Below are 20,028 nucleotides of genomic sequence, written 5' to 3'. Positions count from 1 at the left end.
ACCACCACTTCTGCTAAGGACGGGAAGATCTTTCTGGTTCAAAACATCACCCATGAGCAACAGCCTGCCATAGATCACCCCTGACTTTCAGCAAATGTGGGGGACCCTGTATAATAGTAATTTGAGAAGTGGGAAGCCAGGGTGCACAAACCAAACACCTTCCCTTCTCCCATAGAGCTGGAAGCATGTTTCCTGAAAGAATATTGAAAGGTAATTGGCATGGACCACAGAGAGTCTGGTTCTCCAGCATATGATGTTAGGTTTCCTCTCCTTAGCTGTCATGTCATGGCTGTCAGCCCTCAGGATGGCTTCCTGTGCTCTGCAGAATGGGGGGACAGGACCTGAGGCCCTGAGAAAAGTTCACAGGAACGTGTTCAGTCCAGCCCAGTTGACATTAACCAATATCCCACTGAATCCCACCAGTGAGGAGACAACCACAGTGGTTGTGTCCATTGTGTACCACAAAATGCCTAGGTCTGTATGCCTCAGGGAGCAGGTCAGAGCATCCTGGAGGAGCCTCAGGCAGCCCTATCACCTCACAGCACAGCAAGGATCACTGTGTCAGGCACTTACCTGGCTCCCTGTGCTGGCCCCATAGCTTAGAAGCTGTTTCCCTGCACCTGTATCCTGCTCTTTGCCAGTAAGAAGGCTGCAGTCAGTTAAAGGTCTCTGACTTCCCCTTCATGTCAGACTCAGACCATGGTTGTCATCCCAGAGGGTGAAAATTTACTTTATTGGACTCTCTGTCGAGCCCTGGGTAAAGACATCCGTCTTGGGCTCAGGAAGGAGGGAAGAGAGGGAGAAGGTGGTTTGTTGCACCTGCAAAACAGCAGCCTCCCTATCCTAGATACAGCTGCCCTTGCCGGCCTGTCCCCAGCTCCATTCAGGCAGCTACCTCAGGGATACACGTGGACCACCATGCATCCAGCTTCACACCCAGCTGAACCCCATCTGTATAAGCAAGAGCTCTGTTACCTGTCCTCTCAACAGAGAAGGAAGCAGTGCATGGTGAGTTAAAGTGTTGATTAGGAGGGCTTTATCTTTCCCTTGTTTAGTTTGTGATAAGATTTGTTTGCAGACACACCTTCCTTACTGTCTGGCAAAGAAGACACTTAGAGTAAGAGCATCTTTAAGAGAGAGTGTGCGGTACCTGGGATGTCTCCAGGACTTCCTAGCCACCAAAGGCATTTCCACAGAGATGGACAGAGGTGCTTGCTCTGGTTCCTGCACATCTCTGCCTGCAGGGAGCCCCCCCAGCCCTTTTAGTGCAAGGATTAGCACTGCTCCCCATGTGTGTTTCAAGAGTGAGTGTTACCGCATGTTTGTGGACACCTCACTCCGCCAGGCCCTCACCACCTCCTATAGTTCCAGTTCACACTGGACAAGGTGGAAAGTGGTTGTTTTGTGCCCTCCTTGACTGATGTGAGCTGTAAGATCAGTCTAAAGCCCCCCCAGAAGTTTCTTCTCCCCAAAATCTAAAGGACTCTGGAAGCCAGGCGAGTGTAAATGTCTGCAGATGTGGAGTGGGCAGCATGGCTGATTCCCCCTCACGGTCAGCACTACAGAGGATTGGAGAGCTGGGAAGGGCCGCTGGCTCTTGCTGGTCTCTGCTATGGCACATGTGGGGCTCCACCAGGTGGAAGGGTCTCCTGGCCTGGCTGGCAGCAGCCACAGACCAGCCTTTCTGCATCATGGTGTGGGCACCACACCTGCAGGCAGGCTCCTGCACACATGTGATGATGCTCAACCATAACATGACCACCAGGCCAGTGCAGCCTCAGCTGCCTTTCCCCAGTGCCTTGGTCTAGGAGCAAACCGCCCAGATAGAGGCTCCTTCCATGCTGCAGGGCTTCCACGAGGCCCTTGTGTTGTACCTTAGATTTTTGGGGCAATGGGTGAGGTTTGGGTGGTTCATGGCAGAAGCTGAGAGATCTTGTTCAACTGCTGCCGGTATCAGTGACTCAAGGGGAGAGCAAAACCTTGTGTTAACTGATCCGTCTGTGGAGACCAAAACAGTGTCAGGATCCCTGTGTAGGGAACCCCATCCCTCCAGGAGCTGCCCGTGGGGAATGGGCTGCATTTGCTTTGGTGTGCTGCTGCTGAATGCTTTCTGCTTTGACACCCACCAGGTGCTTTAGAGATTCTGGCAGTGTTATCTGTAGAGGTCACCCCAGGATTTCAGCGTGAGCTGAAAGAGCTGGCAAGCACTTGCCCCTCATGTGACACTCCTGAGACCAAAGCAGGGGTGGGATGTCAAGGGTGTCCATTCTGTCACTGAAGAGACTTTTACTGGTGTCACTGGTTAGATGTCACACATGCTGTGACACAGAGCCTGGAGGGCTCTGGGACAGCAGCAGAAACATGTCCAGAGCCAAAAAAAATCCCCCAAATTAAGGGTGCCCCCAGGGCCCAGTCAGCCTTGTGCTCTGGGAGACAGGTGCTTGGGAAGTCAGATAGTGACAATATGACCTCCATTCCTCCTCAAGAGGAGAAGGATTCTCTGTGTCAGGATATTACAGGAGTGTAGGAGAGCCACTTCCCTTGCTACGCACAGGAACAAGGACCACAAGGTCTAAAATGTGGAGAGACAGAGACAGGGTGCTCCATTACCTCCTGGCTTTGGGAGAAATCCTGTGTGAAGACTGGGGAGCCAGGAACACATTGACAGTGCAGAGTGTCTCCTGTCTTTGCCCCAAATGGCATTTTCCTGACAAAAGTGTATAATTCAGCCAAGTTTCAGCCCAATGCGCTCAGTTGTTTTCAACCATCTTTTGTTTGTCTTACAAGGTCAGAGGGAAGCTGCCCAGAAACTAAAAACAAAAGATATTTCCAGCTTTAGGAAAGCAAGATGTTTATTGCAAAGGAAAACAGGCTGTGAGAAAAACTTTCAGACTAAAAATAATAGTGCAAAGGGTGTTGGAGCTTATAGGGTGCAGTAAAAAGCCCAAGCTGGACTGCTCCAGCCAGCTGAAACTCACAGTGGGTGTCAGCTTTACAATGCCACTCACATTTATACAACTAAGAAATTACTTTTAGAAACACAGATGGATGCTGGACTGTACTCTTGAACTGTAGTGTGGCAGAGCACTGTGAAGTATTCCATGGACCCAAATAAAACAGCCTGTTTGCAGAGAGAGCAGGTGGCTCATAAGCCACAGGCAATGCCCTAGGGGCTGCCTCTCTAACCTGGAAGAAGCATAGAAAAGCAGAGTGACAAGGAGGGTGTAGGCTTTATGACTCCCAAGAAAGCAGCTGCTGAAAATCACTGTGCCATACTTATCAAGTTTTTGAGGCAGGAGTCAAAATAAAAAAAATATCCCCAATCAATCAGAAAGTTAATACAGAACATGTATGTTGAATTCGTTATCCTGGTGGTCATTTTCCAGAGGAGTATTCAACTCTTCTAGTATATCTGCATCTGCTGGTTTCAGCACATCCTCTTCACCTATAAGGCATGTAAGAGACAGATCATTTCATACTGGGGGGCTCTCATGCATTACCCCTCTGTCCTGTGTTAAAGCCCCCGTGGCCAGTCTCCTGCAATTGCCTGGAGAAGCTGTTAGGTAGCCCTGAGTGGATTTCCTGCTTTTCAAGAGCAGTCCCAGCTGTGGAGGGGAGTTGGAGAAGGCAAAGCACTGCTGGGTTTAAAGCCAGAGGCAATAACCCCAACCCTGGTGGTTGCCCATTTCAAGACTTCAGGGCTGGAAGCTGGACTGGTGTGATGTGCCCCAGTCAGCCCCAGAGCCCAGGACACAGAATGGCTGTTTTCCATGGCATGAGGGCACCACGTGTCTTGCAGCAACAGGCCTTTTCTTCCCCACTGCACAGACATTGCTGGAAATGCAGTAGTTGAGCATCAGAGGACTCTCACCTCCTCTGAAGCAGATCCCAAGGTTTCCTGGTTTTGAAGCAACCTGCATGTTTAACCCACTGACTGCTAAAGTGAATGTGCTCTACTCTTCCCATGCCAGATCTGGGAGCAACTCCTGCTGCAGTAGCTGTAAATGGATTTTCTGAGCCCAGACACCAGCCTGCCATTCAGATCAGCTTAGCGCCCTCCATGCCTCAGTCCTGGCAGGTTTTGAAGGTGTGGTTCCCTGCAGACACCACCCCTTGCCCCAGTGCCCATTTTGCTCTCCCACCAACCCAGTGTCAGTTCTGAAACTGGATGGACTGTGGACAGAGCATGTCTGGACTTTGGCTCCCCAGCCAGCTCTGACCTCAAAAAACCACATCTCTCCACAGAGATGAGATCTTCACAGAGCTATCCCTCTGCACTAATATGGCTCTTGGCAGAGCCACAGAAGTGTTCTTAGGACAAGGAGTTATTAAAGACCAGGTCCACAACCCCATCCCAGTGACTGTACTGATAACAGTGGACTTGTTATCACTCCCCTTGACTTGGAGAGGGCTGTCTGTCCCCACAGTCCCACCATCCCCCCACCCTTTCTCAGCTACCCAGGTTTTATGGGGTAGGGGCCCATGCCAGGGAGATGCTGTGGGATCATTGTTGATGAGGTGGGCACCCTTGGCTGACAGTCCTCGAGAGGCAGCATGGCACTGCCCCCCGAGCCACCATGGGGCCAGCAGCTCTGTGGCAACTCACCAGCAGGGTCCAAGCTCCTGGATGGCAGCTCCCCATCCATTGCCACCGCTTGCATCCCACTGACCATGTTGGGGATGGTCAGCATAGGTGGCTGCTGTTGATACACTGGTTCAGGCAGTGCTGGCTCAGAGGGCACTGGCTCAGCCTTCTCCTGTGTGTCAGGCTGGGCGTCCACTGCTGGCTCTGACTCCAGGACAGCCTTGACCACTGTCTGACGGCCCCGTCCTCTTTTGGCTCTCCTGGCTCTCCTTTGCTGTTTGCTCTTATAATCTCTGCCAGGGGATTTCACAGGGATGATTACTTGGGAATAGGACAAAGGACTTTCCCGTCTGCCCTAAGGCTGCTTTTCTGGGTCCGCTGCACCCGTGGGCAGGAGCTTGGGCAACAAGCCCTCAGCTCCACACTATGGTTGAAATTTGCTTGCTACACCCCCCCATCCATCTCTGCCCCCCAGTGCCTGCACAGACCTTGAGCAGCTACTGGCTGCAGGTCACCTTTCCCACTGAAGACTGATGGCTCTGTCCTTGGGTGAAAGACAGAGGGGCTGGGCCATGCCTGGGCTCAGGTTAAGTGCATCACAAAAGCAATTTGACAGAAAAAGCAAGCTTTACCTCAGAACCCACTGAGCTGAATCCTTCTCCAGGGCTTCCGCCTTTCTTTTCCTGAGCAACTCCCGGTCTCTCAAGCGACGGGTTATGATGACATCTACAAGGATAAAGCGAGTGCTAACATGACATTCTGGTCAAGGGACAATCTGATCCCTCCCTGCCTGATGCTAGAGCACTGATGCAAGAGGCCATGGGGTTTTTTTGTCACAAAGAGGGTCTTGATATGAAATTACTTGAGGGCTGTACTTCCAGCGAAGCCTCAGTGGGTAGGATTTGATGACACAGCACCCAACACTCCCAGGCTCCTAGCCTGACAGTTACTCTACATTTCCACTTGCTGTTCCCTGGGGGAACCCATGTCCAACCTACTCCAACCTGATGCCTTTGGTCAGACATCAGTACAGCCCGCAAGACAATTCTTCATGTTTGCTCCATTGCTACCCCTTTTCCCAGATAGCTGGAACTGGCCACTGCTAAAATTAAGATGTTTATCTAGCAACCAAGGAGAAAGCCTTGACCTGTAGAACAGACAGTCCTTCAACAAAAGGAACAGCTCTGTAGGGGCAAGAATGAGCCAGAGGGCACAGCCTTACCCTACAAAGTTGCTCATGTGCATTAGGCTGAGACTTTGTGGGGGGATGGTGATCCAACCAGAGACCAAGACAGGGCTCATACACACTTCTGGGGATGAGAAGATTGGTCCCAAACACCACAAAAACAGCCTCAAGCTGGTCTGAAGCTGTGAGGAAGACCATGGCAGGGCTGAAGAAAGACTAAGTGATGTGAGAAAGCTCCAACGCTGGCTTTATTATTTGGCCAGGATGTGCAGGTTGCCTACAGCCACCAGCAGAGAGGAGCACTCCCCAGATCCCAGTCACCCTCTGACATGCCTTCCTTGGCCAGGTTAAGCAGAGCCCATTTCACTGGTTGCAAAGGGCCACAAATGCCTTCCTCAGGCAAAGACCAGCCTGGCAAATGGTCTGAACTTCACTTCTCTATGTCTTTGTCCTAAAAGACAGCAATCCCTGATGATTTCTAGCTTAGACTCTAAGCTGTGATAATAAAAATTTCTCAAATCAAGCAGCATGAGACCCAATCCTGAGAGACAAAGGGTATTGTTCAGGAGCAACACTACTGCCCTGAGGCCTTGAGGGAGAGGGAATTCTTCCCAAATGTACACTGAAGAGATCACAAAAGAACTGATTTTCAGTTTCAACAAAACCCACACAATGGAAAAGCAAAACTATGATCTGCTCCTTCCACATGTAATCAGATCCAGCTCCTTTCACAGAAAGCCTCAGCTTACACTAAAGTAGTGAAATCAGTGAAAAATTGTCATTTTGTTGTACCCTTGATCAGATGGGAGAAGTGTCAAGGTGAGAAAAACTTCTGAGGCTGAGCTCGGATTATAGCTCTTTTATCCCAGGTGTTTATTAAGTGCAAGAAAAATTGTAGTCCAGGACAGGACAATGCAAAACTGACAGCAAGAGCCAGTCTCTACCCAAAGTAGACTTTTGTAGAAGACACTTGTGATAATTAATAATAATGTTACAGAAATTTAGCTTGGAAAGCATTTGTGTTGGTCTATGTTCCAATGTCCTCATCAAAGCAGAGTCAACTTTAAAATTACATCAGACTGCCCAGGACCCTGTCCAGGGAAGTTGAGAATAACTCCAGGACAAATGGGAGGTTGTTCCCTGACATGAAACGGTAACAGAGACAGTAAGGCTCAGCCAGCAGGAGATGACTCTGCCATCCACATAGAAAAAGGCAGTAAACTCTCTGGGAAGATGAGGTTACAAGTTGCAGTAGCAGGATCTGCCCAGGGCTTCAGTTCAGCTGAAGCTGAAGTACATTACCCCTTGCACATCCTGTCTGCAGCCAAGGTAATTTTGTTTTCCTTTCAAAATGTCTTGTGAGCTGTAAGAGCAATTTTAGCTGCTTGCAATCAGTCTCCTTCCCAGTCCATTCTAAGAAAACACCCCTCATTTGCTTCTAACTGGTCCGAGAAAGCACTCCCACAACAGCTCCAAAGCTGTCTGTCACCTGCCAGCACTAAACAGGAAAGATCACAGTAAAACATATGCATCCTGATGAAAAAATATTTACTAGAGGACACAAAGAAACAGAAATGAAAAGAAAAATTTTAAATTATAAAAACAATGAGACAGTACTGCCAGTCTGCAGACAATCTACTGATGCTCTCTGAAGGACTTTAGTTGAAAAACCTTTATATGTGCTTCTGCCTTTGTGATCTGAAGTATAACATGTAAAAAGACAGATGTATTTGCAGTTAAATGTGCATCCTCCACCCCCAAACATAAACTAGTAGTTATTATTTCTTTTTAAGAAACACTGGTAAAAAAAATCATTCTCTCCTCTCTCCGAAAACTCAAGTTAGGAATGTTCTCATCATTACCTGGCACAGCATACTCCTCACAGGCTGCAGAGGGTGGCAGGGAAGAGTCCGAAGAAGCATGGTCTTTGCCTAAACTCTCCATTGCTCTTTGCAGTTTTAATTAGAAAGCAGCTTAGTTCCCTGGAAACAGCATCTGAAGATACTGGTGCAGCATAATGAGAGCTTGAAAAAAATGCAGACTGCCCGCCCCAAACCTCTTATCTGGCCAGGCCACTAGGAGGGTAATAATATTCTCCTTATCAGAGTGCAAAGGTGTACGAGTCTCTGTCCAGGATCTACTGTGTGGATTGAAAAACATGTTAGTGCTTTTATACTGTAAATAATTCCACTTCAGATAGGAAATTTACACTCACAGCTGCTAAACTGTGACTCAAAATCTCTCCTTTGCAGTGGACAGAAGCTGCATGGCAGGGCAGGATTCGGCACTGCCTCACTGCTGCTTTCCAGAGTGAGATGCAGGGACGTGTTGTTAGTCCTTAAGGACCCCTTGAGAGGTCTGAAATGGGACATATGCTGCCTGAAGGTGTTTGCATAGGATCCTAGCAGTGCTGGTGGGAAGGGACATCCTCCAGCTTCCCTCATGGCAGGACTGGCTGCTGTGTTGTCATATTCTTTGGAAAACTCTAAGGACGGAGACTGCCAAAGTCATGTTACCTGTCCAAGAGCTGCACCACTTTCCTGGGATCCCGACAGAATAATAAATCCATACCAGCCTATCTGTGCATGTTGAGGACTTCCCAATGATTCTTTGGTCCAGTCCCTGGTGGATCAGGACTATGAACAAAGCACTTCACTCGTGCAGCAGGCTGGCAATGGGCAGCCCCAGTAAAACCAGTGGGAAGACCCAGCCGTTCTAATTGCTCCCATAGGATGACTTCCTTTAGTGGCTGTTCCTAGCTGCTGATGGCCCCTTGCAGCTCCAGCCCTGCCCAGCCTGCAGACTCATGCAGCCTCCGCAGGACCATCTGTGGGGCTGGTGTTGCTGCAAAGGGGAAGCTGCTGCTTGGTACAATGGCTTTGATGCCGAGAGCCTGTTCCTTGCTCTGTGGGAATGGCCAGGGCCCTAGATCAGTGCATATGGGATGACGGAGTAATCTTGGCCTCTCCTGAAAACTGCCTTCATAGTTTCTTATGCCAGAATAGCACAGAAAAGCTCAAGCTTATATTGTGTATAACAACTCTGATGGACCAGAGACATCTCTTCAGCCAGTTTCTAGTGCACTCAGCTGCTACCAGCACTTTTCTCCATGAGACACTCAACTGCTTATGCACCGGTGAGGTGCTAGTGCCCCTAATCCCTTCCCTCCCTGCCCCCCATGAATTCAAAAGTGGTTCAAAGGTTGGTAGAAGAACTTGACAATGTGTCTACCCCCAGGTCCTCCGGGACCTGATTGCCTTTCATGGCAGGGATGATCCCCCCTCCCTGAGCAGTCTGAGGACCTGCCCTGAGGCACAGCAGCTCCTCAGGAATGAGCAGATCTGGCTGCCTCCAATCTTTGCCAGTCTTTTTTATTTTTAGTGTACATCCTTTGCTCTCAGCAGGATCTCTCTCTAGGTCCCTGGGAAGGTCCAAAGCTTGAAACTTCATGCATGTGGATTTCTTAAGAGGTAACCTTGGAGGTCCCTGGTCATCTCTGCTGCCACTCTTCTTACCCCCTGAGTTACCACTTTGCTCTAGGACTCCTGCCCTGTGTCCACTGCAGATTACATGGTACCTCCAGAGAGGTGGGGTAGGGCTAACAGCCCCAAAAGAAGCAACAGGGTGGTGGCAGCAGAGCAGATATGGGAAGGCTCTGATATGGGAGGGTGGGCCAGGAGCATGGATGGCATAAGGAGATGTGTGGCTACCAAGTCATTCACAGAATAGTTTCTTGTAGCTCAGTCACAAATGAAGGCAAGGTGTCCCAAGCTGGTGAGGGTGTCCATGTTCCAGCACTGTGTGATTCTGCACAGCCCTAGAGACACCCTGGTCGTGCAGACATCTGAAAACTGTGTCCTGGCAGGATACTTTCCTGTGAAAAGGCATTGCTTGTGGAGGGGGAAAAACATATCAGACCTTGAACATTGTTTTTGTTTTTGTGTCCCTCATTGCAAAAAACACATTATCACAAATTATCACAAAACCACATAATATGCTGAGCTGGAAAGGACACAGCAGGATCATTGAGTACAACTCCTGTCCCTGCACAGAACACCACAAAATCACACCATGAGCCTGAGAGCATTGTCCAAATTCTTCTTGAACTCTGACATACTTGGTGCTGTGACCACTTCCCTGGGGAGCCTCTTCCAGTGCCCAAACACCCTCCGGGTGAAAAACCTTTTCCTAATATCCAATCTAAACCTCCCCTGACTCAGCTTCATGCTGTTTCCTCAAGTCCTGTCACTGTCAACACAGAGAAGAGATCAGTGTCTGCTCCTCCTCCTCACAAGGAAGTTGTAACTGCGATGAGGTCTCGCCTCAGTCTCCTCCTCTCCAGGCTGAACAGACCAAGTGACCTCAGCTGTTCCTCATATGGCTTCCCCTCAAGGCCCTTCACCATCTTCATTGCCCCCATTTGGACACTCTTTAAGAGCTCAATGTCTTTTTTTATATTATGGCACGCAGAACTGCCCCCAGAACTCGAGGTGAGGCCACCCCAGTGCAGAGCAGAGCAGGACAATCCCCTCCCTTACCCTCCTGGCAGTGCTGGGCCTGATGCACCCCAGGACACGGGTGGCCCTCCTGGCTGCCAGGGCACTGCTGGCTCACATTCAACTTGCCACTGACCAGGACCCCCAGCTTCCTTCCTGTGGTGCTGCTCTCCAGCCTCTCATTCCCCAGTCTATACACACATTCAGAGTTGCCCCATCCCAGGTGGAGAAACTGAGGTGCTTAGAGCATGTTCAAAGAAGAACAAAGAAGCTGGCAAAGGGTCTAGAAAACAAGTCCTATGAGGAGTGACTGAGGGAGCTGAGGGTGTTTAGCTTGAAGAAAAGGAACCTGAGGGGACACCTTATTGTTCTCTATAGCTGCCTGATAGTAGATTGTAGATGGTGGGGGTCCATCTCTTCTCCCAAGTAACAAGCAATAGAACAAGAGGAAATGACCTCAAATTGCTCTGTGGTAGGTTTAGGTTGGATGTCAGGCTGCCCAGGGCAGTGGTGGAGTCATTCTTCCTGCAGGTATTTAAAAGATGTGTTGACATGGTGCTCAGGGACATGGTTTCCTGTTGGACATGGCAGTTAATGGATGGATTTCATGGTCTTAAGGGCCTTTTCCAACCTAAATGATTCTATGATTCTATATTCTGGGCTGCTTGCAGGTGGTATGAAACATGGAAAAAAGGGTGGAAATCCCTGTGTGTTTCCTGTGTGTTGCTCCACAGGAACTGGGGGCATGTTCAGGCTGTGGCTAACTCAGCTTCTCACACCTACCATCTACTCAGTCACCCCAAAGCCTGGTGACGGCTGATAAGTGACTCTTGACTCAGCAAAACATTGCCATAAGACACTGCAGAGCTGGTACTGTGAATGTTTCTCCATTTCCTGTCTTCAACCTTGAAGGGGGCATTTGTAAAAGAAAGAGTCACTGTGCCCCCCAGGTTCTTTAGAGGTGTTTAATGGAATAGATGGACTTTAAAATCTTACAGAGCTTCCACTTGCATCTCTCAGGAAGGAAATATCTGTAAGACACTTGTCTCTTGAGTGTAAATTACTTTAAATGCCAAGGAAGTGATTTCAGCATCCCCCAGGAAAACTTTGGTAATGGTTAGCAACATGGAAATTACAGGCCCCACCACCTACTTTCAAGTTGTCTATGCTCTGAAGCAGAGGGACTGAGAGTCAGAGTCTCGCCCCCAGTGCCAGGAACACTGTGCCCCACAAGCACCACCAATGCAGCAAACTCTTCTTCAAGCAGAGCTCCCCTGCAGATGTGGCCAAAGCTGCACCCCCTTTGCTGCAGAGGAATTTGTGCAAGTAGGTTAAACTTCCTGGCCAGTCTTGGCTACATGAACTGTTGTAGCTGGACACTTTACAGTGTGCCAAGTGCTGCTTCCCTCCCCTTTCTCTCCACATTTCAGTTCAGCTAGCCCTGGGCCATTTTCACTGATGCATCCAGTTTCCTAGGTGAGGCCCTGGAAAGTGTCAGCTGAGTGTTCAGCAACCTGAGCATCTCCAGTTTCACATACTCCTCAAATGCCACTGGAACTGCTTGGTAGGGGAACATCACCAACCTTGGGTACATCTCACCATGCCCCCACACGCTTTAACACATAAATATCCTGGGAAAGTTTTGTTCAAGGGACAAACACTCCTAGGGCTGGATTCTCTCATTGGTGGGACTGCTTTCATTGTAGACACAACATCAGGCTTTGGATCTATGTGTAAGTCAAAGGGAGCCTCAACAAAAACAAGGGTATGTGTTCCTCCTATCCAGCAAGGCTACTGCAAAGCAATATCCAGAGACTTACATATCCCTCCCTGCAGTCATGGATGCAGCCCTGCTCAGCATGGGCAGCTGGGGGAGCTACGCTGCTGCCACTCTTACAGGGTGTCAGGGCACCTCTTCCAGTCTTGTCTCACATGGCAGTGACAGAGAAGCAACTTGCAGGCTTGTCCTTCCACTGACTTGAGGAAACTTCCCTGGTTGCAACACACTGCTCTGGTAGCAGGACTACTCATTGCTCTGTGTGACAAACTATGGTGCCTGTGAAAGCAGATAATCCTTTTCTTTCCCCGCCTTGACTGAACCATGAAAAGATGAGAAACAGATGGATAAATTGAACAGGAAAAGCATATGCAAAAGTGCAAATTCATGTGCGTACTCTCTGGCACAGATCAGGGCATTGGAGGCATCTTGCTGTCCACCAGCTGCTTCCTGAGTCTCACCTGACCTTGCCAGACACAGATCTGCAGGGCTTCAGTCAGGCTCTCTGCACCTGGCTGCTCTTGCACAGGCCCTGAGGTCTGTGGTGGTGTTCAGTCACTGCCTTCACCCTTCCCTTGGTCTGCCGCTTGCTTTTGAGCCATGTGAAATAAACAGCCAAATCCACAAGTCCCTGGGGAGGATGAGCATCTCTGAATTTGCTGTGTGTAGAGTCAACACCGACCCTGTCCTGTGGCTGCCCATGCTCTGACCTTGCAGGTCTGGCCTATTAAACTGTGCTTTAGTTCTGCAGTTTCTGAATAAACACTCCACTTTGTGCTGGAGGTATGTGGTTTCCCTCTTCAGAAGAGCTTCTGGATCGTCTGTGTTGTTTTTTCCTAGCCTCTGCACATGAATAATTGTGCCTCTCAGGGCATACACTCTCTTGGGCTGCAGCCACTCTGCTGGTGCAGCTCGAGCCCTGGAGTGGGGAGGAGATGCTGGTGACACTTGCCCACTCCGGGGGAGAATGCACCCCAGTTATGCACTGTGCTAAGCTGGGCATAACCTTCCCCTCAGCTGTGGCAGAAAACTGGGATAGAGCTGCCCAAATAAATCCTGCTTGTGGCTGAGTTGGCAGCAGCAGGAGCAGAAAACCTCAGGACTGAAGTGAGCAATACATTTGTGTTGTTCACCGTGGATATGTTTTGGGGTTCATAACCCTACCAAAGCCCTTCCCTGTGATGTGGCAGGGGAGACAACAAGGTCTGCAGAGAAGAACTGGCAACACAGAGAGTAGCACACAGCCAGACCACCTCTTCCATGCTGTCTGGGGACTGGAAGAGGACAAACAGGCTTGCAGAGCCCTGGGACAAATGAGCAGGTGGTGTAATAGCAGCAGCTATTACAGGTGTCCCCTCCTCTGCAGAAGTGGAAAGGGTCCAGGAAAGGAAAACAGGGAAAATCAAAGCTCTGGACAACTCTGAGCAACTAGTCAGGCTAGGACTTTTCAGCCTGGGAGAGAGCTCTCTAAGGAGAATAAAGCTTTTGATGACAGCAGCTGCCTCTGGGACAGAAAATAGTGCATGCAATCCATCTGACTGAGCACAGCTGTTTTATGCTCCTCAATACTATTTCCAGCTGCAGCATTGAATCTGTCAGCAGTGGCTTTGTTGTGTATTGTGGTGCTATGGGTGTCCCACCTGGTGGCTCCAGCAAGGTGCAGAACTGGATGAGAGGGTAAATTCCAGATGACCAAGCACAATAGTCATGATACTGGCACATCTCTCAGTCTCCAAGGATGGTCACTGACTTCAGGGATCTCACTTGACCACATGATGGACCCTGGACTCCTACTCAGATGCCTGCAAATGAGAGCTGTATAGGATACTAATATAATAGCAGGTCAGAGCAGCATGATCTCCTGAGGGTGAGCACAGACCTATCCTTGGAAGGTTTCAATTCACCCTGAAGCATTCTTCAAAGCTGATCAGAAATCTCAGCCAGTAATTCTATACAAGTGCAAGATCTGGTGTGAGACTGAACTGAACTCCGGAGGCAAGTCCTGCATCAGCCAGTGCCCTCTGATCTCTGCCACTCTGAGCAAAGGGGGGCCCTTGCATGCCCAAGTTGTATGGACTTGTTGCAGGTATTTTGTGAAATACCTTGTGAAAGGTGAGTTGTGTCTATGTGCTAGAAGTGGGAGACGAAAGAGCAGAGGAAGCACCAAAGACTGCTGATGCACACTGACATTGTTACCTTGGTGGAACTGAGTCCTGCCACAATCTCAAAGATGGCCCTGACACCAGGAGCAACCTGAAAATTCTTCAGCTTAAGGTTTTTCTCAAGTGCTAGAGCAGACATCTGGTATCCCCTGTGTTCACCATCTCTGCTCACGCTCTTTCTATGCTCCCATGTGTTATCTGAGCTGATTGCTGTGTTAAAGGGCCTTAGATAAAAAGTAGAATAACACCTAATATGGGAAATGCAGATGTTATTATTTTCAATTTATATCTGCTCTGGTAGCAGTGAAGCAGTTTACTAGGGAGCCAGGGACTCATCTTCTCCCGTGCCAGAGAAACTTTACTTTCCCTTCACTAAATTGCCTCCTACAGAAAAAAGCTGTGCTTGTTCAGCATCTTCTTCACCAGGACTTGTGTGTTTCTTGCTACTCCCCCATGGTCTTTCTCACAGGAGTGTGGGTGAGATAATACTCTATGCAGAGCACCCTCGTTTGTTATGTGGATTTGAAATCACTGTTTTGACTGCACAGTTTTAGTAGCCCTTGATGGGAACTGGCTTATGCTGTTTTCCCCCAGCCATGCATAAAAAAAAAGTGCTGTTGAAATCAAGATCGTGCATGTCATTTTATTATTCACCATAGGTAGCATAAATGTCCAATCAGCACAGAGCATACAGGATCAATTAATCACCTGTTTCTAGGCTCAGGAAAACTATCAGAAAACTCAGGTATCTTGACACTCCCCGTGTTTCAAAATCCGGATGTCTTGCCTGGTTTTCCTAGAATAATATAGGAAAAAAGAGTAAGAGATCAAAAAAACAACTCAGTGAGTCATACTTTGGCTGCATTCCATCAAGTGGAATGGAGCTGACTATTACAAAATTGACCTGCTCATTTTCCTGTCTAAAAAGCTGAGGTGGCTGTAACACCCTGGCTCATGGATGTGCCCTCCCAGGGCCTGTGGCACCAGTGGTCCATCTGCAGCCCAACCTGGTCACAGCAGGGCTGTCCCCAGCGTGAGGTTATGGTGGCCATGGCTCTATCTGAGCCCTAACCACCACCTCCAAGAATGGAGACCCCCCTTACACCTCTGTGGTGCACCACCCTTTTGACCTGATGCCTCTGTCAAATTTCCACTCTTGGGGGCTGCTGTATGTTGCTGTTGCCCCATGTTGTATTGCCCACACCAAGAAGACTGTGGCTCCATCCCATCTGCAACTGCAGGCTGCTGCTGGATACCCCCAGGCATTCCCTTCCTCAGACTGGCTGGGTGCAGCTCCTCTGCACTTCCTTGCAACTTCACTTGACAAGCTGGTCATCCCTCCCCTGCTGCAGCCCAGCACATGGTTTGTGTTATTTGCCATGCAAGTGCAGCCTGCTCATGGCTTTTCCCAGGCTCTGGGGAGCCTGAATGACTGTACTTCACAGGTACCCAGTTTCAGACAGCCAAAATTAGACCCAGAAGGTCTCTGCCGAGGGCATAAGCTTACATTTTTTCCACACAGAGCTGGCATTCATTGGCATAGGTATTCCCATCGCTCCCACAAATGGGCAAGTACAGGAGGGGGCAGGCCTGCAGGTGAACCAGGTCTTCACACGCCGGCTGGAAAGGAGAAACCACAGCATGCATTTCAGTCCCAGCAGCACCCATCTTGTCTCCCCAGAACACTCAGGCAGGAGCAAGTGCCACTGGCAACCTGGTTCCCTCTGTCTCAGATGGAGCGAGGCATGCCCATAGAGGAGCAGGAGCTGCTGAATCCCTCAGTGGGATTCATGGCCTGGGCTTTGGTGTGTCTTTGGTGCTGGACCACCAGTTCCCAGGAGGCTGGGGATGATTGCTGGGAACAGTCTTTCTCCCAGGCACACCAGGCATACCCATATCAAGCCATGAGCAAGGAAAACCAGAAACCTCTTACCCTTCTCAGGCCACTCCCTTCATTCATCTCTGCCCCTGAAACAGAGCAGAGACCCGTGAGTGTGGCACACCTGTGCCTGATGGCAGAAGCACGAGATATTGGCAGAGGATCACATCCAGAGCACACTCAGGACTGAATCAGCTCTGTGGGTTTCATGAGGGGGGATCAGTTTGCTGCTGCATGCCACTCCCACCCTCCCTGCCAGCAGCACAGTACACAGCTTCCATCCACAGCTGAGCTGGCTGGGACAAAGCTGTGAATGGCTGTTCCCACCCCCTAAACCCTCTCCCAACAACCCTCTCCCCCAGTCTCTGGGTCAGAAGCTCCACAGAGCATCCAATGCATCTCAGGAAATGGGAAACCATGGAATGCAGTATGAGTCATGGGGTATCCTCAGAAGGATGAGGCTTGGTGATATTGCACAGCTGGACACCTGCCACCTCTAGGCAGAGCAGCATTTGGCAGGCTCCTTTTTCTCAGGCAAGCAGAGCAGTAGCAACAGTTCACAGCCCACCTGTGCAGTGCACAAACGTCCTGGGAGCACAAAGGCTCACACACAGGCAGCTGCAGAACCACCACTACCTGCATGTAGGTAGCCATGGCTTTCCAGTGCCTACAAACAGGTGCTTCCTACATAAATATGCTGAGCACACAGTGTTCTTGCAAAGACTTGCCAGTTTTCATGGAGGCAGGAACTACAGCAGCTGCCACAGCAGTGTACATGCTGTCCTCCCAGGGCCTGGTTCCTCTTCACATTGTGGACTCTCCCCGATTCCAGAACTCTCCCAAGTGCAATATATTTGATGAACCAGCCTGTAACCTTTGCCAGAAACTGCTAGTAAGGAGGGCACGATGTGTTTGCTCCAGTCCTTCTTCCTCACCATGCTGCCACTGTTTGTTTGCCCTCACCTCACCTCCTCTCCAAACCAGAATTTCTGGGTCTTTCTACCCTATCGTGCATTTCCCTCCTTCCACTGCCCCTCTGTCATTCCCAACCTACAACTGACGATACAGCTTCCAGCAGCAGAGCAGATTTACCTCCGGCAGCAATGAGAGTCACCATTGCCGCCAGCAGCAGCAGCAGCAGCTCCCTCGCAGGCATGGTCAGTTCAGGCAGACTTGCTCATGCACCTCGCTCTGCTTGTGCCTGCCTTTATAGGGGAGGGCAGAGCCTTATCTCAAGAACACTGGGAAAAGCAGTGTTTTGATCTGTGCTGGGAGCAGCTGGACCATACACCCAAAGGGATCACTTAGGCACTCTCAGGCATAAGATAAGCTTTCTCCTGAAGCTTTCCACTTGTCAGCTTCAGGTGGCAGCACTGGAGGCTGCTTTACAATCCCTTGCACTGCAGTCAGGTGTCATGGTTTGTCACTGGCCAGACACCAGGCATCCATGGAAGTTGTTCACTCACCCTCCCCTGCCACAGCTGGGCAGAGGAGAGAAAAAATTAACAAAGGGTTCATGAGTTGAGATAAGGACCGGGAGAAAACACTCCAAGGGCAAAAGAGGCTCACCTTAGAGGTACAAAGTGAGTTTATTACTAACAAAATCAGAAGAGGATACTGAGAAGTAAAATAAACCCTTAAAAACACCTTTTTCCCCAACCCCTCCCTCCTTCTGACCAACAGCACAGGGAGACAGAGCATGGGGGTTTGGTCAGTTCATCACCGAGATCTGAGACCGTGGGGTCCCTTCCCTCTTGAGACAGTTCTCTGTGAACTTCTCCAGCATGGTTCCAATCTCATGAACAGGAGTCCTCCCAAGACTGCTGTGATGTGGGTCATTCTTCCACGGGGTGCAGTCCTCCAAGGACAGGCTGCTCCAGCCTGGAAGCAGGGCCCTCTCTCTCCACCAGGTCTCCCGCTGGATCACAGCCTCCTCCAGGCATCCACCTGCTCCAGCGTGGGCACCTCCCCCACGGGCTGTGGGTGGATCTCTACATCCTCCATGGACCCATGGGCTGCAGGGGCACAGCTGCTTCACCATGGTCTGCACCACGGCCTGCAGAGGAACCTCGGCTCTGGCTCCTGGAGCACCTCCTGCCCCTCCTTCTCCACTGACCTTGGTGTTGCCATGTTGTTTCCCTCACATGTTCTCACCTCCTCCTCTTCTCTGGCTGGAATTAGTGGAACTGCACCCCCACCCTTGTTTTAATTTTCTTCTTAAATCTGTTATCACAGAGGCATTACCATCATCTCTAATTGGCCCAGCCTTGGCCAGCAGCACATCCATCTTCAGAGCCATCAGGGATTGGCTCTGCCAGACATGGTGAAAGCTTCCAGCAGCTTCTCACAGAAGCCACCTCCATGGCCCCCTGCTACCAAAAACCAGGCCATGCAAAACCAACACATCAGGGTTGGGCAACGCTGCTCTTCTCTGCTTACCCCAGCCAGCTACTTCTGAATATATGTCATCCAAACCATCCCTTCAGCTTTGCAGCTGCTGTTCTTCATACATGACAGGTATCTCCACTGGAGTTGTGAGACTAGACAGAAAAGCCAGGAAATTCAGGCTGATTTGGGTGGTGGCACTGTGGCATTATCCCAGACCTAGCCAGGTGGATACTGAGGTGCCTGATACACTGATCAGGATCCCAAACACAACAGGAGGCCTGCCACCATGCTGCAGCAAGCCCACACAGCCACTGGGTGGGATGGCACAGGCTGGGGTGCAGAGGGTCTGGAGGGCACAAAATTCATCTGCCTGGGAGCAGGGAGCTGCAGATGCAGTCACTGCCTATGCTCAGAGGAGCCACATAGACAGAGGCAGTTTAATACCTTACTGCACTCCCCACTTTGGCTGCAGATGAGATTGACAGAGCAAAATTATCTTTATTGTAAGATTCAGTGTGTTGGAAGGGGGCTGTGTGCATCAATACCCAAATTAAATACACAGAGGTGGCACACAGAGGTGGCACACAGAGGAGGGAGGTGACAGAGAGGCTGGAGATGATCCTCAGTGGTAAGAAACAGTGTCTTTTCAACAAGCATCGTGACCCCAGAATATCCTAGATGCTTTGCCTGCAAGACTGGATGCTTGATATCAGTGTGAGCATCCTTATCTGCTCTTTCTCAGAAGCTCAATTTTCTACATCTGTCCCCACTTTCCTATGGTGAAACAAAATCAGTTGGTGAAGGGTGAAAGATGGGAAAGAGGACCACTGGTCATAAAGTCAGTGTAAGACCAATGTTGACTAAAAACTCCTTTGGGTCAGACTTGCTGAAATGTCTGGGCCAGAAGGGACAGAGAGTCACCTTTCCCAGGGGAGCAGATGGGATGTATCATGTGTACAAGGGGTTAGCAGGGGGTAGGTGCCCTCCCACCAGCAGGCTGGGAGAGCTCCAGATGCATGGAGCTCTCACATTTGCACTTGCTGAGGACCTGACTATGACTGTGCTTGAGATATTTCTTTCCCAGAGGAAGGTACACCTTGGCCCTGTCTGTCTGAGACAAAAGGGGACAGCTAGAGCATCCCCTGTGGCCAGAGAGGTACGGGGTCTGCTTACCTCCTTCTGTTGGAGCTCCATCCATGCAATACAGCAGGGCTGAGACCAGGTTTTGGGAAGCGGGAACATAACCAGCTCAGGGTTGCCCTTGCAGAATCATTCCTCTGCTCTGCTGAGGCAGCTGTGCACATGTTTTATATTCCCTCTTCACGGAGTTTACACAGTTCAATAACCTTTGGCTTTCATTATTATTCCACTTTGGAAATACCTCAACTAAAGTAAATATTTAACTGCATTAGCAGTTGTTCCTGAGGCACATGGGGTCCTGTTACGCTTGTTTAGTCTAGTACAAGGGAGGCCAAGGGGGATCTGATAGCAGCCTACAACTGCTGGAAGGGAAGCTGATGGAGCCAATCTCTTTTTGGTGGTGACAGATGACAGA

At 49.9% G+C, this 20,028-nt stretch overlaps 2 protein-coding genes across 3 annotated transcripts; both read right to left on the bottom strand.

The window, feature by feature from the left end:
- Window positions 1-2,826: 2,826 nt before the first annotated feature.
- On the bottom strand, window positions 2,827-7,794 carry HEMGN (hemogen). The gene is made up of 4 exons (XM_032097553.1): window positions 7,634-7,794; window positions 5,218-5,311; window positions 4,607-4,878; window positions 2,827-3,445 (listed from the first exon to the last, which is right to left on the bottom strand). The coding sequence occupies exons 1-4, from the start codon at window positions 7,713-7,715 to the stop codon at window positions 3,336-3,338; spliced, it is 558 nt and encodes a 185-aa protein (XP_031953444.1). The 5' UTR covers window positions 7,716-7,794; the 3' UTR covers window positions 2,827-3,335.
- Window positions 7,795-14,829: 7,035 nt separating this feature from the next.
- On the bottom strand, window positions 14,830-19,769 carry SPINK4 (serine peptidase inhibitor Kazal type 4). 2 transcript variants are annotated; one of them, XM_032097434.1, is made up of 5 exons: window positions 19,647-19,764; window positions 17,178-17,290; window positions 16,140-16,174; window positions 15,714-15,826; window positions 14,830-15,002 (listed from the first exon to the last, which is right to left on the bottom strand). In XM_032097434.1, exons 2-5 carry the CDS (start codon window positions 17,239-17,241, stop codon window positions 14,948-14,950), a joined length of 267 nt encoding a protein of 88 aa, XP_031953325.1. In that variant the 5' UTR covers window positions 17,242-17,290; window positions 19,647-19,764; the 3' UTR covers window positions 14,830-14,947. The 2 variants fall into 2 exon arrangements, with proteins under 2 accessions (XP_031953325.1, XP_031953326.1); XM_032097435.1 differs by lacking the exon at window positions 17,178-17,290 and having other exon boundaries at window positions 19,647-19,769.
- Between the last annotated feature and the right edge of the window lie 259 nt (window positions 19,770-20,028).

Source organism: Corvus moneduloides, chromosome Z (genome assembly GCF_009650955.1).
Source record: "Corvus moneduloides isolate bCorMon1 chromosome Z, bCorMon1.pri, whole genome shotgun sequence".
In the NCBI taxonomy this organism is placed as follows: Eukaryota; Metazoa; Chordata; class Aves; order Passeriformes; family Corvidae; genus Corvus; species Corvus moneduloides.
The sequence above is the reverse complement of the archived record's forward strand: the minus strand, read 5'-3'. Positions and strand labels throughout refer to the sequence as shown.

Excerpts from the sequence above, each read along its gene's own strand:
- HEMGN (XM_032097553.1), bottom strand. The coding sequence starts at position 7,715 with ATGGAGAGTTTAGGCAAAGACCATGCTTCTTCGGACTCTTCCCTGCCA. Across the intron at positions 5,312-7,633 it reads TGAGGAGTATGCTGTGCCAG|ATGTCATCATAACCCGTCGC; the intron begins GTAATGATGAGA and ends TTATCCTTGTAG. Across the intron at positions 4,879-5,217 it reads TCAGCTCAGTGGGTTCTGAG|AGATTATAAGAGCAAACAGC; the intron begins GTAAAGCTTGCT and ends ATCCCCTGGCAG.
- SPINK4 (XM_032097434.1), bottom strand. The coding sequence starts at position 17,241 with ATGCCTGCGAGGGAGCTGCTGCTGCTGCTGCTGGCGGCAATGGTGACT. Across the intron at positions 16,175-17,177 it reads GACTCTCATTGCTGCCGGAG|GGGCAGAGATGAATGAAGGG; the intron begins GTAAATCTGCTC and ends GCTCTGTTTCAG. Across the intron at positions 15,003-15,713 it reads CAGCTCTGTGTGGAAAAAAT|GAAAACCAGGCAAGACATCC; the intron begins GTAAGCTTATGC and ends ATATTATTCTAG.